The sequence below is a fragment of the Leucopleurus acutus genome (assembly GCF_964270905.1).
Source record: "Leucopleurus acutus genome assembly, chromosome: 19".
In the NCBI taxonomy this organism is placed as follows: domain Eukaryota; kingdom Metazoa; phylum Chordata; class Mammalia; order Artiodactyla; family Delphinidae; genus Leucopleurus; species Leucopleurus acutus.
The window spans coordinates 55,324,537-55,345,169 of record NC_139161.1 but is presented as its reverse complement, the minus strand read 5'-3'; the positions used below and the strand labels follow the sequence as shown (position 1 = coordinate 55,345,169).

The following is a 20,633-nucleotide window of genomic DNA, read 5'->3' as shown; positions in this document are numbered from 1 at the left end:
TCGAAAGGCAGTTTGGTGAGACTAGAAGTAAATAGGAGTTCTCATCCAAGATATAAAAAACACGTGAACTACTTGTGTTCCAGTTGGCAATTACCTTCTCAGTGACTGGTACGTACTTGTCCAACAGGTGTCATTATTCACCTTTTAGTAGTGACAATTTCTTAAGCAACTCTTGCATTTCACTAACCCTGTTCAGTCACGTACTTCATATCCTTCAGCACTGGTGCAGTTAAGTCATAGATGATCAATGCAATAATTTGCATTTGATAGTATGCCCCAAACACAAACTTTGTTTCTTGGTTGACAACAGCAACTATTTGCAGAGTCCACAAACGTTTAGAAACACAAGTTAACCAGTCCCGAATGAAAGAATTAATCTAGACAAAAATCACTGATGGTAGCCAGAACCATCAGGTGAAAGGCTGATGGGGAACTTTATTCCATATGAAACACACTGAAGGCACCAAAGCCCACTGATCAATCTTAACAAGAGCTGCAACCAGAAATCGTATGCCTCCTGATGTGACACAACAAAAAATACACAGCACCACCTACCAAGTGTTTTTGCCAAAAATTTGAATATCTATGTGATCAAAGCCCTTATTTCTAACTACAAATTAACAGGAAATACAGGGCAATGTGAAATACTAATTACTAAAAGGATGTAATCAGCCAAATCCAAAATGTGCAAAATGCTACAAAAAAACATTGACCCATTTTTTTTCAATGAATAAATGGCAAGGAAAAAGGAGAGAAGAGGGAACTACTGTAAAGAAACTTGAGACATATGAACCAAATGCAGTATGTGTGTGGACCTTGTTGAGACCTCAAGTTGGAGCAAATCAACTGTAAATAAGGCATTTGTAGGGCATCTGAGGAAATCTGAACACTGAGTGGCTATCTGATAATATTGTTTTGTTTATTTAACAGTGTGATAATGGCATTAAAGTTCTGTATTTAAGAGTCCTTATCACTTAAAAGATGTGTGACACACACATTTGTGGATGAAATCATGATAATCAGAATCAGCTTTAAATTTTTTTAGTAGAGACAGGTGGAGGGAGGAGGAACAAATGAAATAAAATCGGCCACATGCTGGCAATTGCTGAAGCCATGTAATGGGTACATGGGGTTCACTATATTATTCTAAGTTTGAAAACTTCTATAATTAAACGTTTTTTTAAAAATTAAATAATGTGCTTTCTTCCACCCCTAACTATAAGAAAGTAGGAGGGACATAAATCTGAAGACATCAATTCGTTTTTAAAAGCCTGTACACAAATCTGTCCTCACACAGCACATGGCCACCTTGTTCACTGACTCCCCAGTCTCCTGACCTACTCATCTTGGTCAGCTGTTCCCCAGACACACAAGTCGTTTGAGAATCCCAAAGCAATCCATTCTCTGCATCTGTCTAGGCCAGAATAATTCTGATTTTTTGAAAATACTTTCTCCCTAGTGGCAGATCCCTCTATTCCTAGCTTTGGAGCCACAAGAAGGAATCTTTCCACTTAATGTTCAGTCAGGCTTGTTAGATAACATTTTGAAACTCTCCAGGGCCAGAAAATCAAAAATGATATATAAATGTATGTCCAGATCTCATGACAATTTTCAAGTGAAGACTCCTCAAAAGCCATTTGGTTTAGAAAATCATTCCTATGAGTGCTCACCGCTTTCTTTCAAGAATCAATAAAACACTATGGTTTATAGCATGTAACCTGTGACCAAACCAAGGTCACACAGTCTGCTACTCCTTAGCTGTATGACTTTAGAAAATTCCCTTAACCTTTCTGTGCTTCCATTCCTCATCTATAATAACTATTATACCTACTTCATAAGATTGTTGGAAGAAATAAAGAGTTAATAACTTACTTAGATAATTTAAATAAAGTGATAGATAAGATTAGATAAATAAAAAGCTTAGAACAGAGTTTAGCACACGGTAAATGAGAGTTATCTGTTGTTATTATTTCTACCACATAGTCTGTCACTACATGTTCAATTTCTCAATGAACATAAACTTCTTCAGAGTAGGCTCTAGATTTAATCCATCTTTAAAGACCCCAGTGCCTCTTACCATTAGTGGTACAGATATGTTTGTTAAATGTTATATTTGTGCCTCTGTTTATTTAACCTTTTAAGAGGTTCTCTGAAGGGGAGTAAATATGTATACACTTGATTTTCACTTCTGATTAATGTTCACTGATTTCTACCTAATGAGAAAATCAACACCAACATGGCAGGTGCCAAGTTTCTTCTAGAACATCTTTTCATCTAGACACTTGTGTCTGGATTTTGAAAGCACTCATAAAATCATGCAGTAAGAATTCAAGTATTTACTATTCCTTGTTTGAAAACCATCACCCTAAATTTATAAGCTAAATTGAAAACCACTTTGATTAACTGGAGAGTTAGTTGGGAATAATTTCTGAAAACTTCTCACAAAAGTTCTGTCAAATATCCTTTCATTGCTCATCGTAAAGTTCAACTGGCAAATAAAAGGAAACTTTCTGCAATGTGGGAGAATCACTAATTTTTTTCTCATTCAAAAACACCACACAGTAAGCTTCTCCAAATGATTTTTAAGGTGCAATAGATATTTGAAACCTTCCTTCCTCTAGCAACAAAACCAATTTTCAGGAAGAATTAATGTTCCCACCACTTCCAAGATCAAAGATAATTAGGTAGCATTCCCCTTGGAATGGTATATGGTATAAAGGGGATGCATGAACCTTGACTCAGCCTATACAACGATTCTTGGGCTTCGGTTAGTATAAAGGCTATTGGAAAGCTTGGGCTTTCCCCTGGCAGTTCATCATGGTCCACAGACAGTGATGAATGTACTAGACGCTCAGTCCTAGGGGCTTTCGGCAAACCCTACAATAGTCTCATTTTGTAACTAAGTTCAGCGTGTATTTAGATTTAAATAAACAATGTTACCCTCCAGTAGTAGCAAATGTGGTCATTCTGTTTCTTAGGATTGCTGAAAAACTTAGGTGAGCTTAATAAATTCCAAACAATAAAATTTTAGTCATTGGCTATAGATTTTTGTTACATAAAATAGGAAATTAGAAGTTTAATTAGTTGAATGTTCTAAGCTCTTAGTTTTAAACACGGGACAGCTTGACCCTCCCTCCACTCCTTCCTTCCCGTGGTTGTCTATACTCACCTCCAGTAAAGTCAAATACTCTCTTGAGTGAAACATCATCTTTTACAGAACTTATCAGATCAGTAAACTTATTAATGACTTCCTCAGACTTCTGGGAAGATTCACAAAACATCCTTCCTCCTCTTTACTGTTTCATTTTTATTATTACCAATTTAAAAACAATTTGGGGTACTTATTTAAAAAGAATAGTTTCACAATGAAATGAAAATCTGTCATTAGGATACCTCCATTTTCCCCCCAAATACTTTGGTGTGCAGCGTTACCAAAAGCGATCAATACCTGTAATCTAATTTCTATTAATGACTTCAAGGATAACAGTCAGCTCTGCAACATGTAATTTTCTAAATACATGTTGCTATGCAAACATTCTCAAGTAAAACAAATTTTTAAAGCCATTAAATCTTTTTAGAGCTATCAGAAGTAAAAAAGGCAAAGCTACGGAAACTCAACACTTACCAAAACTTGTCTTTAGCACTCAAAAACTCTACAGCCATGGGCGGAAAATGCACTGCAGTAAGGGGGGAAAAAAGGCTAAAAGTGCCCTTGTATGAAAACTAAATTATTAAGAGTATTTGCCAAATTCCTAACTACTCTCACTTTGATCGGCACAGGATTCTACTAGGCATTTTCTGAGGAAAATCCCCGTGCCCTGGGATCTTTAATGGGTCACAATTCTCATACAAGCAGAAAGTCAAAATGCCGATACGCTAAGGTAAATTTGACATTTACAAAACCATATCTCAAAAACTGTTTCTAGGCAAATCTCTGCCCCCCTCCTCCTGCAAAATTGGTTTTATAAAGCAAAGCAAATCATATTCTAAAGAACTATGTTTTCAAGTTAGCTCATTAAAGCCACTGAGATATGATCATTCAAACTGAGTCATAAATCACATAAACATATTTACAAGTACAAAATCATTATCTCCAAATGGTAAATGATGAACTAATCAACCCTCTAAATGTAGGAGCTCTACATGGGAAAAAAACATTTTCCCCTGATGTAGTCTTACATACAGACCTTAGAAAAATTCAATAATCTAACAGTGTTAAAGAAATATAACACTGTTGGCTCAAATAACAATTTTATATTAAATATATATTATCTTATATATATTTAGAAAACCAAAAAGCAAATAAATGCAGAAACTATAATTGATAAAAAAGATCATGAGGTGCAAAGTGGATTTTTATTGAATTTCTATAAAAATCTGGTTCCAAAATTAAATATGCAGTCTCACACTATTTGTCTGTGTGTGTGTTAAAAACCTACACACACATCACCAATAAAACGCCACTAACTCGTAACAGGCAATTGTAATAGACTGATTGGAACAGTAATGTAACAATATAAAAAATAAAAACTATGTGTAAGTCAAACAATGGGGGAAAATTAATCCTTCAGAGCTTCCATTAGTCATCAGAATCATCTTAAAATAAGTCTTTTTGGTTTATGATGGAGAATTGAGCATTTGAAGCAGACTCAAACATAGTGGACTTTTAACAATATGTACTTTTGTGTTCTTTGTACTCCATCCCCTCCTACAACTACTGTATGCTATGTAATTATTTTTAATGAATTAAACTGTAGTTTTTCTGAAAATTCTGAAACACCCTTAAAATAAAACTGGCACTAGAGTATGCCCTAATAGTCAAGAAAACATTGCTTTGGTGATTTCAAGCCCTTTATTTTTAAAGAAATGAGTGGCTACTTTTAACATACAGTTAATGGCTATATTCCAGAGCAAACTGGAAGACTGATTTTCTGAAAACATTACCAAATTGCACTTATAACTTTTAAGACATGCAAATCATAGGACCAGCTTGAGAAAAAGTGTTAATATATGTAAGCAACTGAAAACCTACCCTAAAATATAGGAACCAAGAGTTCAAAAATAAATGCTGTGACCTCAGAGCTGGCCCTCCGTACCATCATTCAGGTCCAATCCTCCCCTTCCTCAAGACTTCCACTGAGGTCCGAGCCAGCACAGACAGCTCTGCTTGACTCCAAAGCAGGACAGGCCATTGTTGGATCTCTGAGCCGTGGTCTCCAATCAGGAAAGCAGCTATCGTGAGACCCCACAGCAGCCCTCATGTTAGTTCTCTCTCAGGACAGAACAGTGGAAGCAAAGGTGCCCAGTACATATGTGTTCCTGCACCACCTCATCCTGGGTTCAGCTACTAATCAATCCGCAGCATCAGTAGTCGTATGCTTGCAATCAACGCAGGAACAACCCTCGTCCACTGCACTAAGAGCCCGCTAAGGGCAGAGACCTATTCTATTCACTTCTGCCCCAATAATCTCCCTCATTCGATGGTACCTATGTGTCCAACATGTGCTCTGTGAATGAATGTATAAAACTGTATGAATTCCAAAAGCTGGAAAATTAAGAGAAGGACCTCCCAAAGACAGAGGGAGAAATAAAAGGGGAGATATGAGAAAGCAGTCACAGTGTAAAGAGGTAGTGAAGGCAACCAAAAGTGGGCATCAAGTGAGAATACAGTTAGGTTCCGTCACGTGTAATAAAGCAAGCAGCACTGCAAACCTATCATTTCTGTAACAAGGGGAGAGGACAGTACCACTTAGAAAGTCTAAAGGCATTTTACATCTACCTACAGAGCCATTTATAGTCACTGTATACACAATTTTAAATTTAATAAAATCAATGTTTCTCGTTTTATGTTCACAATAGGACTAAGAGAAAAAAAGCAACAGTGCAAATGCAGTTTTAAATTTTTTAAATGTCAGCATTTTTCTTAAATTAGATTTTCTGTCAATATGTAAATAAAAATTTAAAAGTATATTAAATATTAACAGAAATACTTAAACAGAAAGCTAAAAACTGTGTTAAAATAAAGCATAAAATAGAAGCTGTAACTACATTACATGTAGATATATATCATATATGTACATTTACTATGAGCAGGAAATCGTATACTATTTTTAGTTTAAGGTAAGAGAAGGATGACAATAATGGACCAATTAAAAAATTTTATCCTAGGATCTAGCTGCCTTACTCTATTGCTCATTATATATTTATATCATGGATAAACCAATCAAGAAATAAATTTTTGTTCACTGCTTTTCAAAGGAAGTCACAATGTTCAACCAATGGAAATTAAGCATTTTGATTCCATCAGAAAATTTTAAAACAGCAGAAATGTTTTCTCCAGGTTAAACTTTATTTCGTTTGAACTAACTTACTTAAGAATGATACACATCAGAGGATCTAAAAGGTAACAGCATGGTGACTACAGTTAACAATACAGCATTATATACTTGAAAGTTGCTAGGAGAGTAGATATTAAAGGTTCTTACTACAAAAAAGAAATGCTAATTATGTGAGGTGATGGAGGTGTTAACTAACCCTACTGTGGTAATCATTTTGCAATATGTAAGGGCATCAAATCATCATGCGTACACCTTAAACTTACACAGTGTCATGTCAACTACATCTCATAAAGCTGGGGGGGAAAAGACAATGATGTACATCAAAAGGCGGTCGTGGGAGTTCCCTGGTGGCCTAATGGTTAGGATTCCAGGCTCTCACTGCCGTGGTCCAGGTTCAATCCCTGGTCAGGGAACTGAGATCCCACGAGCCTCACAGCACAGCCAAAAAAAAAAAAAAAAGCGGTCGTTATTCTTCCCCACTCTATGAGTCAACAAGCAGAAGATGAATACATTATATTTTGGGATATATTTATGTTAACTGGAGAATAGCCTTCTTGAGTTGGGATTTTTTAAACTGCATTTTATACAAATGACATTTAAGTTTAAAATGCATTTGTTTTGGCTTTATAAATTTTGCTTTCTTATAGAAAACCTATTCTGTAGTATATGAAGACTGGTACCCTAATATACAACCCTAGTCTAAGGCTTCCCTGGTGGCGCAGTGGTTAAGAATCCACCTGCCAATGCAGGGGACACAGGTTTGAGCCCTGGTCCGGGAAGATCCCACATGCCGCGGAGCAACTAAGCCCATGTGCCACAACTACTGAGCCTGCGCTCTAGAGCCCGTGAACCACAACTACTGAAGCCCGCAAGCCACAGCTACTGAAGTCCGCGCATCTAGTGCCCGTGCTCCGCAACAAGAAAAGCCACTGCAAGGAGAAACCCGTGCACGGCAACGAAGAGTAGCCTCTGCTCGCCGCAACTAGAGAAAGACTGCACGTGGCAACGAAGACCCAATGCAGCCAAAAATAAATAAATAAAATCAATAAATTTATTAAAAAACAAACAAACACCCTAGTCTATATTGGGGGGTGGGGAGGAGGAAGAAAAAAGCTTTGTTTTAAAGAAAAAAGTTAAAATTCATTAAACATATCCTTTAAAATAAATCAATTTTAAAGCATGAGGTCTCAGAATACAGTTATACTGTATACTTTCTGCACTCCAATCTTAAAAGTGAACTTTCCTCAACCTGTGATTTAAATTATGGCTAAGTCCAAATATCTATGTACATCTTTCTATATAACTATATACATATGAATAGATGTCTTTCTATACCTCTATACATCTTTCTAAATCTAGTACATCTGTCTATATCTATATACATCTTTCTATACTTACATACATTTGAATACCTACATATATGTTTCTCCTATTTCAATTGCAAGTGAAAGCAAGAATATAACACAGTTGTTGTTGTTTTTTTGTATTTGGAAAATGAATGAAAAATGGAAGCTCTTTTAAAGTAAAATTACCATGGTTGGTTAGTTGAAACAATAGTGGACACATTCCCAATACCAAGATGGATATAAAAAAATTAAGTAGCATAATATCATAAAATTTGTAGCTTACTTTGTGCCTTTTCACAGAAGTTTATCTGAAAGCCTAAAGTAAAAGAGATAAGTTCCAGTTCATTTACTGTAAATCAAACAAACCAAAATTAGAACATGACATAGCATTTTTATATTACATTCAAGAACAGTTCAAATCATATAACCTCCACCATCACAGATAGAACTATAACATACGGGCTTTCTTCAAAAACTCAGCTCTTTCTGACTTAATTGTACTTTATTATACGAAACTGAAATCAAGTTTAAATTATAAGAGTTATGTTGTCTTTACCGTTAATTTTCACATCTATTCAATAAAAAGAACAGCTAGTAGCCCTTGGAAGTTAAGAACAACTTTTAAGACAGTTTTGTCAATTTCTTCAATCTACAAGTTCAGAACATATCACAAGCTATTTTATTAACTCAAATTACTGACTTGGAATTACTCGATTAACTACTACCCCTGATTCAAAAGCTTTGGCAGTTGATAAATTGAGAGCTCAACACACATAGCAACATTCTGCCAGTGAGCTAATCTCAAATGATAAGACAGTGAACTACTAAAGAGGTGCTTAAATTCCTGTGAAGTAGCCCTGAAAAAAGACCATGTCCCTAGAAATGGTAAGTAGGACTATAGCAGTTATAGGAAGAAAACCTCTGAATTCTCCTTAGAAACATAAACATATTTTCCAAATTCAATTGGGCCTCGTTATACCTTATGCATATATTTATACAGATGTAGTTTTGTAAAATGCACCCAGTAAAGTAAGCTGTTCAAAACAAAAGCCTTCCCAAAATATTCATTTGCCATCATAGTCTATTGGGTGAATTTCTAGTTTTCTCAGTGGTCTACCTATGCTTGTGTTTATTATTGCTTTGGGGAACAAAATAGGGAAAGCAAATTTAGAATGAGTATCACTCAAGTTGTAGTTATATAAATTCAATCAAAACTTGCAGGAAAAAAAAAATCCAGGACTAAAAAGGATATGTTTAAGTAGTCTTTCCCATCCAGCTTTGAAATTCCCAGGATTTTAAGATATAGTACCTATAATGCACAAAACCTGAAAAATGGCTAATGTAGCTACTCTGACATGAAGGTACCTTTGGGACACAAAAGTAACCCACTGCCTACTTACTATCTGGTGGCAAAGTGGGAGGAAGTCGGAGTGGAGACGTCAAGGGACAAAGTCCTGGGGGCAAACTGGAGGCAGTGCCCTGACACTTGTATCTCTACTGCTGAGGCTCCATACACATGCTGCCCGTCCCCTTGCCACCCCACCCCCCCGCCAGATGTGCAGCAGGAACAGACTTCAGAAGGAAACACAAACAAACAAACAAACAACAAAAAATGGATTCTGTGGATCTTATAAGCCTAAGCAACTAAACACCAGCCAGCCTCCTACCAGGCAAAACGAGCTGGCAAAAGTCAGGAGGAAAGGGAGCTGGCAGCTGGCACTGTGGGAGCAGCAGTGGAATAGGAAACACAGAGGAGCCTGGCCGCAGCTCAGAAGCCCATCTCCCACCCCCTCCGCTGGAAGAGGGAACGGAAAATTCACCTGGAGACTAGAGAGGAAGCTAGTGAAACACTGAAACAATTTCAAGGGATAGTTACTATTCTCTTTTTAGCTCTAAATACGCTCAATAGGTGCTACTAGGTAGCAAAAATAAAAGGTGAGCAAAGAGGTGAACTAAATAGCAAGATGAATGGGGAAAGGAGCAAGAAAAATAAATCTGAGAAGTATGTGAAAAAGAATGAATTGGATCTGTATAGTTGTATAAAAATAAGTTAAAGGATAAAAGTATAATGAATAGGAAAAAATATAAGGTATATGTAACTGGGAATGTTAGAATGTCACCAATTACTCCCCTAACACATCAGAAGTTAAGCCCACTTTTAAATGCCAAAAAATTCTCAAAACTTGAAGTTCTGTCATCAGTACAGAATCCATACATGTAGCTAAAAGGGAAGGGGTGAAATTCTCAAAGCATAACTACAGACTTGCTCTTTTTACCTAATTATGGATGAAGCGACCAGATGAACAGATTCTAAGGACTCATACCTACATCTATCTCTGCATTATTTCTCACTCAGAAAAGACTTGCTAACTGACAAGCACAGTCTAAAGTAGCTGGAACAGATGGCTCAGCTTTTCCTTGGAACTCAATGTAATCTTATCAATTAAATCAGATAAAAAGCCATTACCTAAATCTTTCTAGACCTCTAAAAGACTACACACACACACACACACACACACACACACACACACACACACACACACACACACACACACACACACACGGGGGGGGGGGGAGAAACTCTATAGAGAGAGATTATATATATGGAAAAGAAGCAGGGGGACTTCCCTGGTGGCGCAGTGGTTAAGAATCCGCCTGCCAATGCAGGGGACAAGGGTTCGATCCCAGGCCCGGGTAGATCCCACATGCCGCGGAGCAACTAAGCCTGTGCGCTACAGCTACTGAGCCTGCACTCTAGAGCCAGCAAGCCTCAACTATTGAGTCCACATGCTCCAACTACTGAAGCCCGCGCGTCTAGAGCCTGTGCTCCGCAACAAGAGAAGCCACCATAATGAGAAGCCCGTGCACCGCAATGAAGAGTAGCCCCCGCCCGCTGCAACTAGAGGAAGCCCACGCACAGCAACGAAGCCCCAACGCAGCCAAAAAAAAAAAAGAAACCGCAAAGGTCAGAGTTGGTGCTTACAGTACAGATGTGGGAAAGTACATGGCCCCAGCCAAGTTTCTTTTCATTAAATCTCAGACCCCCAAGAATAAATACTGAGATGTACAGGGCAGGGTGCTAGTAGGCCTACCAAAGAGAAAGCTCTGTGGGGTTTTTTCCCTCCTTTTTCTCACCAGGACTCTCCCACCACATTTTCCCCTCATTCTCACCGTCCAACCTCAATCTTGAGAGTCCTTAACTGGCCATAACTGGAAACCTACAATTTACTGTATTTACCAAATAAAGTGAGCTTGCCTGTATCCATTTAAAAGGCTGTTTAAGATGTATATTAAAACCAAAGGCAAAGAGTATTTGAGAAAGTAGAAAACAAAATGAAGAATGTCAAACCAGGGTTCTAGTACCAACTGTGAAACTCAAAAGAGGCATCTTGCTTGAGCCCCAGTTTCCTCATTTATATATAAAATTAAGAATAATATCAAGTAATCTTAGAATTTGAAACAGCGTGTCCACGTGTAATTTTGATTGTCTAGTGGCCCTCGTGGGGCACAGCGACCATCCGCACTGCCCTTCGCCTGGGCTGAGGGTGTAACGGGGGGGAAGGCGGGACAGGGGCGTAAGTAGCTTCCCACCTCCTTAGTAGCGCCTTATAGTTTCCTGGACACCCTGGATTCTGGTAATGCTGAAAAGGGATAATGAGCTCCAGTATGAAGCCACACTGATACAAAGAAAATCACAGCTGCCTGCCTTACTGGGTCAGGCCCACAGACCAAGCTCCCAAATCTTCCTTCTGCCACAAGCATGAAGAGGCCAGCAGCTTGCCGCCTTCCAACTTCAACCTCGAAATGTTGGCGAGTGCCTTCAACTGTAAAGTTACTCATAGTATACCATTATGACTCTAACATCTCAGCATTTATCTAAGCTTATCCAAACTTTGTATTTTCATTGTATTTAGAGTGAGTTCCACAAGATTTCCTGCTGTGTTACTTCCTTGAGCTTTCCTGACTTCACCTTTCTCAAGCTTAAAAGGGACCCACCTTCATTTAGTAATTCCAGGTTATCTGCGTCACCCAGAACCACTCATGATTTTATGAATACTAATCCTTCCCACATTTTTAAAAATTCAGGATCTTGTCAGCCCTCACACGCCAGTTCCTCTCCCTCCTGTGGCTGATGACCACCTTATTCACTCTTCGGTTTGTAACTAAGCACTGTATTACCATGGAGCCCGTTCAAGGAAGCCCAGTACACCCGGGGAGAGCAACTCATCAACCATGTGACTGTGGGCAAGTATCTAACCTCTAGGAGCCTCAATTTTCTCATCTGTAAAACAGAATAATAATACCGGAAAGTGTTTTGTGATGATTAAATAAGGTAATAAATGCAACACAGAGCCTGGGATAGCGCAGGTTAATGTTATCAGAGTCATTATTATTCCTGGTATCTCCCTCAGGTGGGCAACGATTATGGTACCTTCCCTATCAGACCAGCTTAACCCACACAAACAGTCCCTCTCCTTTCATTTCCTGTCACCGAGAGATAAAAACAAAGGATTCCACACTCTGCCTCTCCGTTTCAGCCCTTCCTACACCCAGCCTGCTGTCCTGAGGACTTAACTCCGGAGTGGGTACTGTCTCCTGGCAGGAACCTAACCCAGATCTCAGGGTCACTGGCAAACGCATCAGGAGAGCCATTTAATGTCGCTTATTTTTCAGCAAAGTCAGGCACAGATAGACACATATATATGTGTCAGATATATAACAGAGATCTATCTGGCAACCCTTTTCTAGCTTCCCCCTTTTGAATACTTTGGGTGACTGTTGGTAAGATGAGATATAATACAGCTTGAAAGAGCTGCTGTGGTGTCCACTTCCACCATCCTTCTCCCTGGTGGGGAATGTCATGCTGTTCTTCAAGAATCAAGCCGTGCATGATGGGAATGCCAGCTTCTTTGTAAAGGTCCATCTTGAGCTGTGTTAACTACTGGCCAATGCTCCTCTCACCGCGTGGCTGTTAAGTCAGCCCAATCTCCTCTCTCCTTGCCCTTGAATCCTTTCTACAGGTTCATGTTAATTCTCAACCTTGCCAAGAGTGTGAAGAGACACATGGAGACTTCCTGGAGTTGGGGAAAAGGGCCAGAAGCTAACCCATGCCCATTAGCAGGACAGTAAGTTGCCCAGATGACAAATTTAGCCAGGACGGCAACGTATGCTATTAACTCTTATGCTAAGTGGGTGCCTTTTCCATACTATGCATAGTGTTGAAAGAGTTCTATTACCTTTCAACATCTAATTAAAGTTTTCTACTTGCCTGTAGATTTGCAATCAAAATGCCCCCAAATTCAAAGTGCCAGGGTAAACGCCCCAGCGAGTTCAGAACTCTGCAACACAAAGAAGCATCAGAAAGCCCTGAGGCTCCAAAATCAACCCAAACATGGCTGGATGCATACAGCTTCCACCCCCTGACTGAAACCTAAAATAATCTCTTCCTTCTATTCCTGAATCTGCATCACTTCTGGCAAAGATTCTTCTCTCAGACCTGAATGGCTGAAATGACTTAAATAGAGCTCGGAGAAACCATGTGAACCTGGGTAGAAGAGTAGAAAGCGCAAAGGCTGCCTGTCACCAAGTGGATTAAAACCCACTTCAACTAGGGCAAATTCCTTAATTTAAATGTCAGTTCCCTAATATATGATAGGAGACCATGCTCATCTACCCTTAAAGAGCACTTATGAGCATCAAATTAGGTAAAGACAGTGAAAAAAGAGCTGTGTTAACTATTAGTTTCCCTTCTTAATTTTAAATCTGAATTAAACTTCCTCAGGTTGTATCATGTGGACTGTCTCTATCTCCTAGAGATGCAGACTGACCTGAATTATGTGTGATGGAGTTGATTTTGACCTCCAGACCCCTAAAAATAAAAACTCTATGGGCCCAAATCAACCCAGCTTCTCAAATTAGGTAATAGAAATTGAATGGAAAAAGAGAAATTTGCAAAAAAAGAAACATGACTCAAAATACAGCGTTCACTAACATCCCATCTTAAACAAGTTTCAACACACACTCACACTCTAATAAGGGACATTAAAAGAAAATGTGAGAAAATCAGTATCCTGAAAGTGTTATATTTTTCTACTTTTTAAATTTTAATACTAGGGTTGCTCTCCTTTTTAAGGAACATACAGAAATGCAATATGTGCTTTGAGGAGGGACCCATTTCCTGACCTGGATTTTATTTATCAGGTTATGTCAAATAAATGGTGAAAGAAATAGTGTGCAACACAGTGGGAAAGGCAAGCAATTCTAGGGTTTGGTAACTTATCCATTGTCAGCACAATTCAGTTCTTTAAATTGGGATAAAGGCACCCTCCTATGGTTCTTGAAAACCACAAACTAAATGGTAAAAATAGAAAGACAGTCAAATATAATCACAAATAAGGCATTTCATACTAATTTTTTATATTCAAATATTATTGGGAGAAAAAAGTATACTGATTTTAAATCTTCACTTCTTCTGAACAGGTATGTTTCATTACACTTGAAAGTTCTGTGTATTTTCTTTTATTTTGTAAATATTTTTACTGAGGTATAATTGACATACATTATATTAGTTTCAGGTGTACAACTTGATTCACTATTTGTACATGTTGTGAAATGATCCCCACATAGTAAGTCTAGTTAACATCTGTCACCGCACAGTTAAATAATTTTTTTTCTTGTGATGAGAACTTTTAAGCTCTACTCTCTTAGCAGCTTTCAAATATGCAATACAGCATTATTAACTATAGTCGCTACGCTGTACATTTTGCACATTTTTTAAAAGTAAAATCTAGCTATCATCTTTTTACTTAAATTGATATTTATAAAATGTTCAGCTGAGGGTAAATGGGTAAGGACTGGACTAGTCCATAACTTTTCTGTTATACATCTATATTTGAGACTCAAAAAGAAAAAAAGAAAAACTACCTACATGAGCTCATTAAGAGAATCAGAGGCACTTACCACATATACTTTATAACCAGTTCCTGTAACAAGTACTTTACAAATGTCTCCATGTTTTTCAGACTCAATTATAGATTCTAACTATTCTACACATTTTTTTAAAACTGACATTTCTCAGCTATCCAAGTAAAGTTTAAGGAAAAGTTTTATTTTTCCCTGCTTTAAGTCTCCTATAATAAATTTAACTTCTCGTGTTCATGAGATTTTTAAAAATCTACTACATTTTAAGGGTTTAGTAACTAAAGCATTTAAATAGCCATGTCTAATAGCAATCCTTATATACGTATAGATATTTTATAATTTTCAAAGCCCTTTTATGTGCATTAATCTAATAATGTGATTCTCACAACAGCCCCGTAAGGTATTATCCCTATTTTAACAGATAAGAAACTCAGATGAGTTCAGAAAATGTAGGTAATTTCCCCAAGGTCACAGAGCTTGTACATGGCAGAGCAGTTACCTGAACCCAGGGAGAATAAAGACTCATCAAGAATACTCTGACCAGAAATGCTCAATAATGAAAAATGGAAATAAACAGGGTAGAGAAAAGGGTAGGACCCAGTAATAATGAAGCTAAAGAAACTGTGGGATGGATCATGAGGCGTTAGGGACTCATCTGCTAATAATGAAAGAGACAATTAATTAGACCATTACAAGTAAGAGTATTGTTGCTATTAACAATGATGATGGGTAACATGCATCAATCACATCCTTACTGTGTGTCAGGCCCACACTTTACATGCATTCTCAAAGTTCCTGTAAGGTAAGCATTATTCCTGCTTCCCAACTGAGAAACTCAGGCTTGGAGAGGTTAAGTATGTTGCCCAAGGTCACAAAATTCTTAAGTCCCGATGAGGGGATTCAAATCCAGGACACCAGAGCTCTGGCTTAACTCAAGCATTATGATATTAAAAAACCAAAAAAAACAATAATTCTCAACTGAGACCACTCTTGGGCCACAAACCTCAAGCCATGAAAAAATGTGCAGGGTGACCCAGTGCCCAGCACGGTGCTTCTCACACAGAACGACCACCAATGTCTGTTAATATGACATGTATTCCACGTGTCCCACAGCTAAACCCTGATATTGGAAACAGCTTGGCCATTAAAAACTCCCAGAGAGACAGTGCTTTGGGGGTGGCAGGTGACCATGCTTGCGGGGGTGGGGAGGGAGTGGCATTTACCAAACATCTTCTAAGGACCTGAAGTATGATCTAAAGCCAAAGATCTGATAGGTGAAGTAAGGGAGGTTGCGCTCTAACATCACAAGACAAAAACGATCCTACAGAGCTGCTTAAGCTCAAGCTTTGTAACCTGGATTGTGGGAGAAAACGTCCTGAGAGTTTCAAGTGCTTCTCTTCATTCTGAGTAATTGAGAGAGGTTCAAGAAGATACAACAGGTTCCTGAGTCAATCAAGGCTAGACACAGTACTGATAAAAGAAAATTCATCAAAAATTCAAAGAGAAGTCTTATGTCCTCCCTCTCCCTTTTAAACTGGGTTCTGCTTATTAGAAAGTTCAGTTTACTGGGTTTCAAAACTCAGGGGGTGGGGGCTTCCCTGGTGGCGCAGTGGTTGAGAGTCCGCCTGCCGATACAGGGGACACGGGTTCGTGCCCCGGTCCGGGAAGATCCCACGTGCGGCGGAGCGGCTGGGCCCGTGAGCCATGGCCACTGAGCCTGCGCGTCCGGAGCCTGTGCTCCGCAACGGGAGAAGCCCCAACAATGAGAGGCCCGCGTACCGCAAAAACAAACCAAAAAAACTGAAGGGACCTGTCAAATATGTGCAATAAAAGCTTAAATAAATACATAAGGCATAAAAAAAAAATACTCAGGGGTGGGAGAGGAGAATGGAGCGCATCAGAATAATTCCTAAACACGATGACTTTCTCTGAGTTCCTAGAACACTCCAAGCTCTTTCCTACTTTGGAATCTTCACACACACTGTTCCCTCTGCCTAGAACCCTCTTCTTTATCGTAAGAGTCCTCTTTCCAGACAGGTCTTCTGTGACCATCTTACCAAAGCAGACTGCCCCCTCCCCCATTAACTTCTAACCCAGCTTGTTACCTTCATAACACTTTTCTCAATTAGCAATTTTTCTTATTTATCTGCATATTGTCTTCCCTCCCCAATCCTATCAGGAGGGTGAGCTCCATCAGGAAGGAGACCATCTGACTCACTCTCTTCTATATACCCAGCACTAGAGCACTATGCCTGGCACTAGGCAGATGCTCAATAAACATTTTTGAACAAAAATTAATTTCTACAGCTTTTTCGAACTATTAGCCTCCCTACTCATCCCCTACCCCCCACCCAAAAAAAAACTTGCATTTTTATAAGCTTTGTAAGTCACCTGTTTTGGATATGCAATATAATCTTAAATTGTCATTTTGCTGTTTCATTTCAGCACCATCACCACCACCACCAACGAGACTGTAGAGCTGGAAGATCAGGAAACCCATCCTGTACTTCATCTGTATATTGTACAACACAGTGGCATCCAATAACTAATTTAATTTGAATTAATTATCTGAGGGCCTGCACAGAAAGTGTCCTCTGAGCTCTGACATCATCCTGTATATATCTATCACTGTTCCTTATGTATATCCCATGGGGAGGGGGACAGGGATATAAAATTGAATAAAATCCCGCCTCTGCTTCATGAATCACCCTCTCATAAACCCGAAATACTCAACAAACGTCAAACCTAACCAGACAGACGGTTAAGATAGACCTCGGAGCCCTTTAGGAAGATTTTAATCAAAGAGTAACCATGGTCACACGGACCACGAAGGGTACCCCAACTGACGCTGCTAATAATTTAACGCAAGCAAGTCTGCGAAAGTTATCAAGAGATTTCTGACATTCCCTGTTTTCAAAGATAACATTACTACTCAAAATTCCCCAGTAAACTCAAGGAAACGGTCCCTCACGGGCTGGGGCCTGGTATTTTCACAACAGCCCCTGTCAAGAGCCACATAGAGCTAATAAGCATTCCCACTGGGGAAAGTCATTAATTAGGAGGGCTGCTTCAGATGTGCAGTCCCCGCAGAGAACCACTCGGACCCCTGCCTTTCGATTTCCCGGATCTCTGCATTTCAACCGAGCTCCCTCTGTTTGTTTTATTTATTTATTTATTTGGTCTGCATGCCAGGCTAACACAGAAACCCCCGGCCTCTCCCAGGCCAAGGGCTGTCTCATCACCTTACAGGTGGCACGGGCCTGAACACCCCCGCCCCACCCGCCCAGCGAGCAGAAACCTGCAGAAGTTTGGAAACCGAGGGTCCAGGAGGACCGCGGAGCCCAGAGGTCAGGCGGCGGCCGGGCCCGGCGGCGCCCGCAGGGAACCAAGATGGCCCTGAGCGGGCCCCACTGCGGCGGCGGCGGGGAGCCGGGCCGGGGCGCCGGGGCGCGGGGCCGAGGGGCCGAGGGGCGCAGGGCCGAGGGGCGCGGGGCCGGGACGACGACGACGACGACGCCGCCGCCCTGGGCGGCCGGGACCCGCGGGCCAGGCCCCGGCCGCCTCCCGCCGCCGCACCCTGGCCGCGCGTTCCCGGAAAGGCGGGCGGGGCGCGCCAGGTAAGCGGCGGTGGCGGCGGCGGGGGTGGCCGCGGGGGCGGGCCCGGGCCAGGTGGGCCCCCGCGGGCGGTCGGGACCCCGCCGGGCCGAGCGCGGGCGGAGGCCGCGGCCCGGGCCTGCGCGGCCCGCCGCCTGGAGCCAGGCCGAGCCCGGGGCGGCCGGCTCCGGGCGCGAAGCGGGGAGGGAGGGAGGCGGACCGGCGCGGGTGGCTCGGTAGCTTCCTCAGCCGGGTCCGGGGGCGTCCGTGGCCGCGGGGACAGGCCGCGACGACTCCGACGGCCGCGCCCGGGGGCCGGGGTCTCGGCGCCGCCGCCTTCCTTACCCTGCATGCTGCTGACGGCCGGGTGGCCGGGCGCCGGGGACCCCACGGGGCCCGGGGTGCCGCTGCCGCTGCCGCCCCCGGAGCCGCCGCCGCCGCTCGGGCTCGGAGCCGCCATTGTTGGGAGTGAGGAGCCGAGCGGCGCCGCGGCGGCTGCAATGCAGCAAGCTCGGCCTCTCGCACGGCCGAGGGGCGTGGCCAGCGCCCGCCCTGGGCCCGCCCGCGGCACGCCCCCCTCCCGCCCCCGCCCGCGCCTGACGCGGAGCCGCACCAGATGCTGAGCGGCTGAGCGGCAGAACTGCCCAGGTCGCCGGTGCGGGACCCCAGAGGCCGGCAGAAGTCCTGCACCGGGGCTGCGGGCCCGCCGCGGGGCCTAGAGCGGTTTGCGGAGTGAGGAGTGTGTGCATTTGGGGTGTGAAAGGGTACACAGCTTCTATCATTCCTACAGAGGTCTGTGACCCCAAAAGTTTAAGAAGCCCCTTGTTGGAATCTCAGAACCCAAAACCAGAATTGTAAAACTGAAAGGGATCGCAGAGCTCGTGCTTCTTGTCCAGTCTCTGACACGGCACTTCCAGAGGGGACTTGGCTCTACCTGTGGTTCTATCTGGAGCTCCCGCTAAGCCTTGCCTAACACCCTAACCCTCTACACTGCCCTGGGAGATCCTAAGGAATGCTACTGAAAGTACCGTCAGTGGACCCATCCCAAGAAGACTGAATCAGAATTTACATTTTAATAATATCCCCAGGTAATTTGTATGCACATTAAATTTGAAAAACAGTATCTTAAGCACGCAAGCTCCCTGGCCTCCCAAAATATATTATCTGTATCACCGACTTCCCCTAAATACACACTGGATTCTCTCCCCCACCTCTTCTACACCTTATAAGACCAGCCATATAAATTATATAATTTAAATATGAATTATATAAGATGGCAACTTCACAGAACAAAATCAAGTTTCTTCCAGTGCTTGGCACAGAGACTGGTTTTAGGAAGGCAGCAGCTAAAAGAAAAAGAAAAAAAAAAGTCCTCTGTGAGGCTGGGGGTTTGTGGACCAACAGAAATGTAGTTGCAACAGTAAGGTATGGATCTCTGGACAGAGGTATGTCTCGTCTCTATATAGAATGACCAACTATACAATATGCCAAGTAGTCTGAACCATGGAGCTGGATGTTTCCTGCCCTTTGGAAGCACTGAGCCATCTATACCAGGACATCCTTCCACACAGACCTTATCTGTGCTGGAACTTCCTCGAGGCACCTTGGTAATGTCCCCTCCATCAACAGAAGCCTTGCCTGCTTGCTCTGAACTCAGCCTCAGCCATCATCTTGACTGCTCACAGGGGCTAGAGTTAGGGCTTAGGGAAAGTAAACTGGGAGGCAGTGAAGGCAAACTGAAGGTGAGAGCAGGTAGGTGTGCTTAAAAGTGGAGAGCCTCGCATTCCAGCCCGCCAGAACTCTCCTCTGAGGGCCTGGCTGGCAGAGTGACATCTCCATTTCCAGGTCATCATTAGAAACACTGCCAAATTCCCATCTGGGAATCAGTATCCCAGATTGCTCTTCTTGGCCCTGGGGAACCATAAAAATGGGGTCCCCAGAAAGGAAATATAATCAGAACCTGGAAGGAAAGTGTCCCATCCAGGCAGTTCAGCCCAGAATACAGGCTAAATACTCAATCTGCATCTTTGGCATGGTGCTGATGGGAAGAGTAGCAACAAATGACAGAGAAAAGGAGGAGCTGAGGCTCCCTAAATGCTCTTCTTTGGAGTTACAGATTGGAAGACAGCTTTCTTTTCTTTGAGGTTTATATTTTAGTGCCTGGAGGGGTCAGTATCAAAAATCAAATGAAATTCTTCTCTCAAAACATCAACACAACTTGCCAACAATTAACAAAGATTGATGCAAAAATATAGGGACCCCACCACCACCACCCCCAGGCAATAGTTTTGCACTTCCCTTGGCTTGACCACTTTAACATCCTGGGAAAAGGCATCAACAGCCTCATAGTTTTTTGGCAAACACACCAAATGTCATCATCAGACTCCAGATGCAGGATTCCCAGACACCAAATAGTTCTGAGAAATTTTCTGAC

The 20,633-nt window shown here is 41.7% G+C and overlaps 1 protein-coding gene across 3 annotated transcripts in view; it reads right to left on the bottom strand.

Annotated features, from left to right (window-relative positions):
- The window catches only part of MAP2K4 (mitogen-activated protein kinase kinase 4), a gene marked incomplete at its 5' end in the record, with an annotated part of 103,832 nt that extends 85,173 nt beyond the window's left edge, over positions 1 to 18,659 (bottom strand). The window contains 2 exons of one of the 3 annotated variants that reach the window (XM_082860202.1): positions 7,968 to 8,033; positions 18,545 to 18,659. In XM_082860202.1, the coding sequence (XP_082716328.1) occupies positions 7,968 to 8,033; positions 18,545 to 18,659 (181 nt within the window). The remainder of the gene's footprint in view (positions 1 to 7,967; positions 8,034 to 18,544) is intronic. The other 2 variants (XM_082860199.1, XM_082860200.1) reach the window with 2 other exon arrangements.
- Positions 18,660 to 20,633: the final 1,974 nt, after the last annotated feature.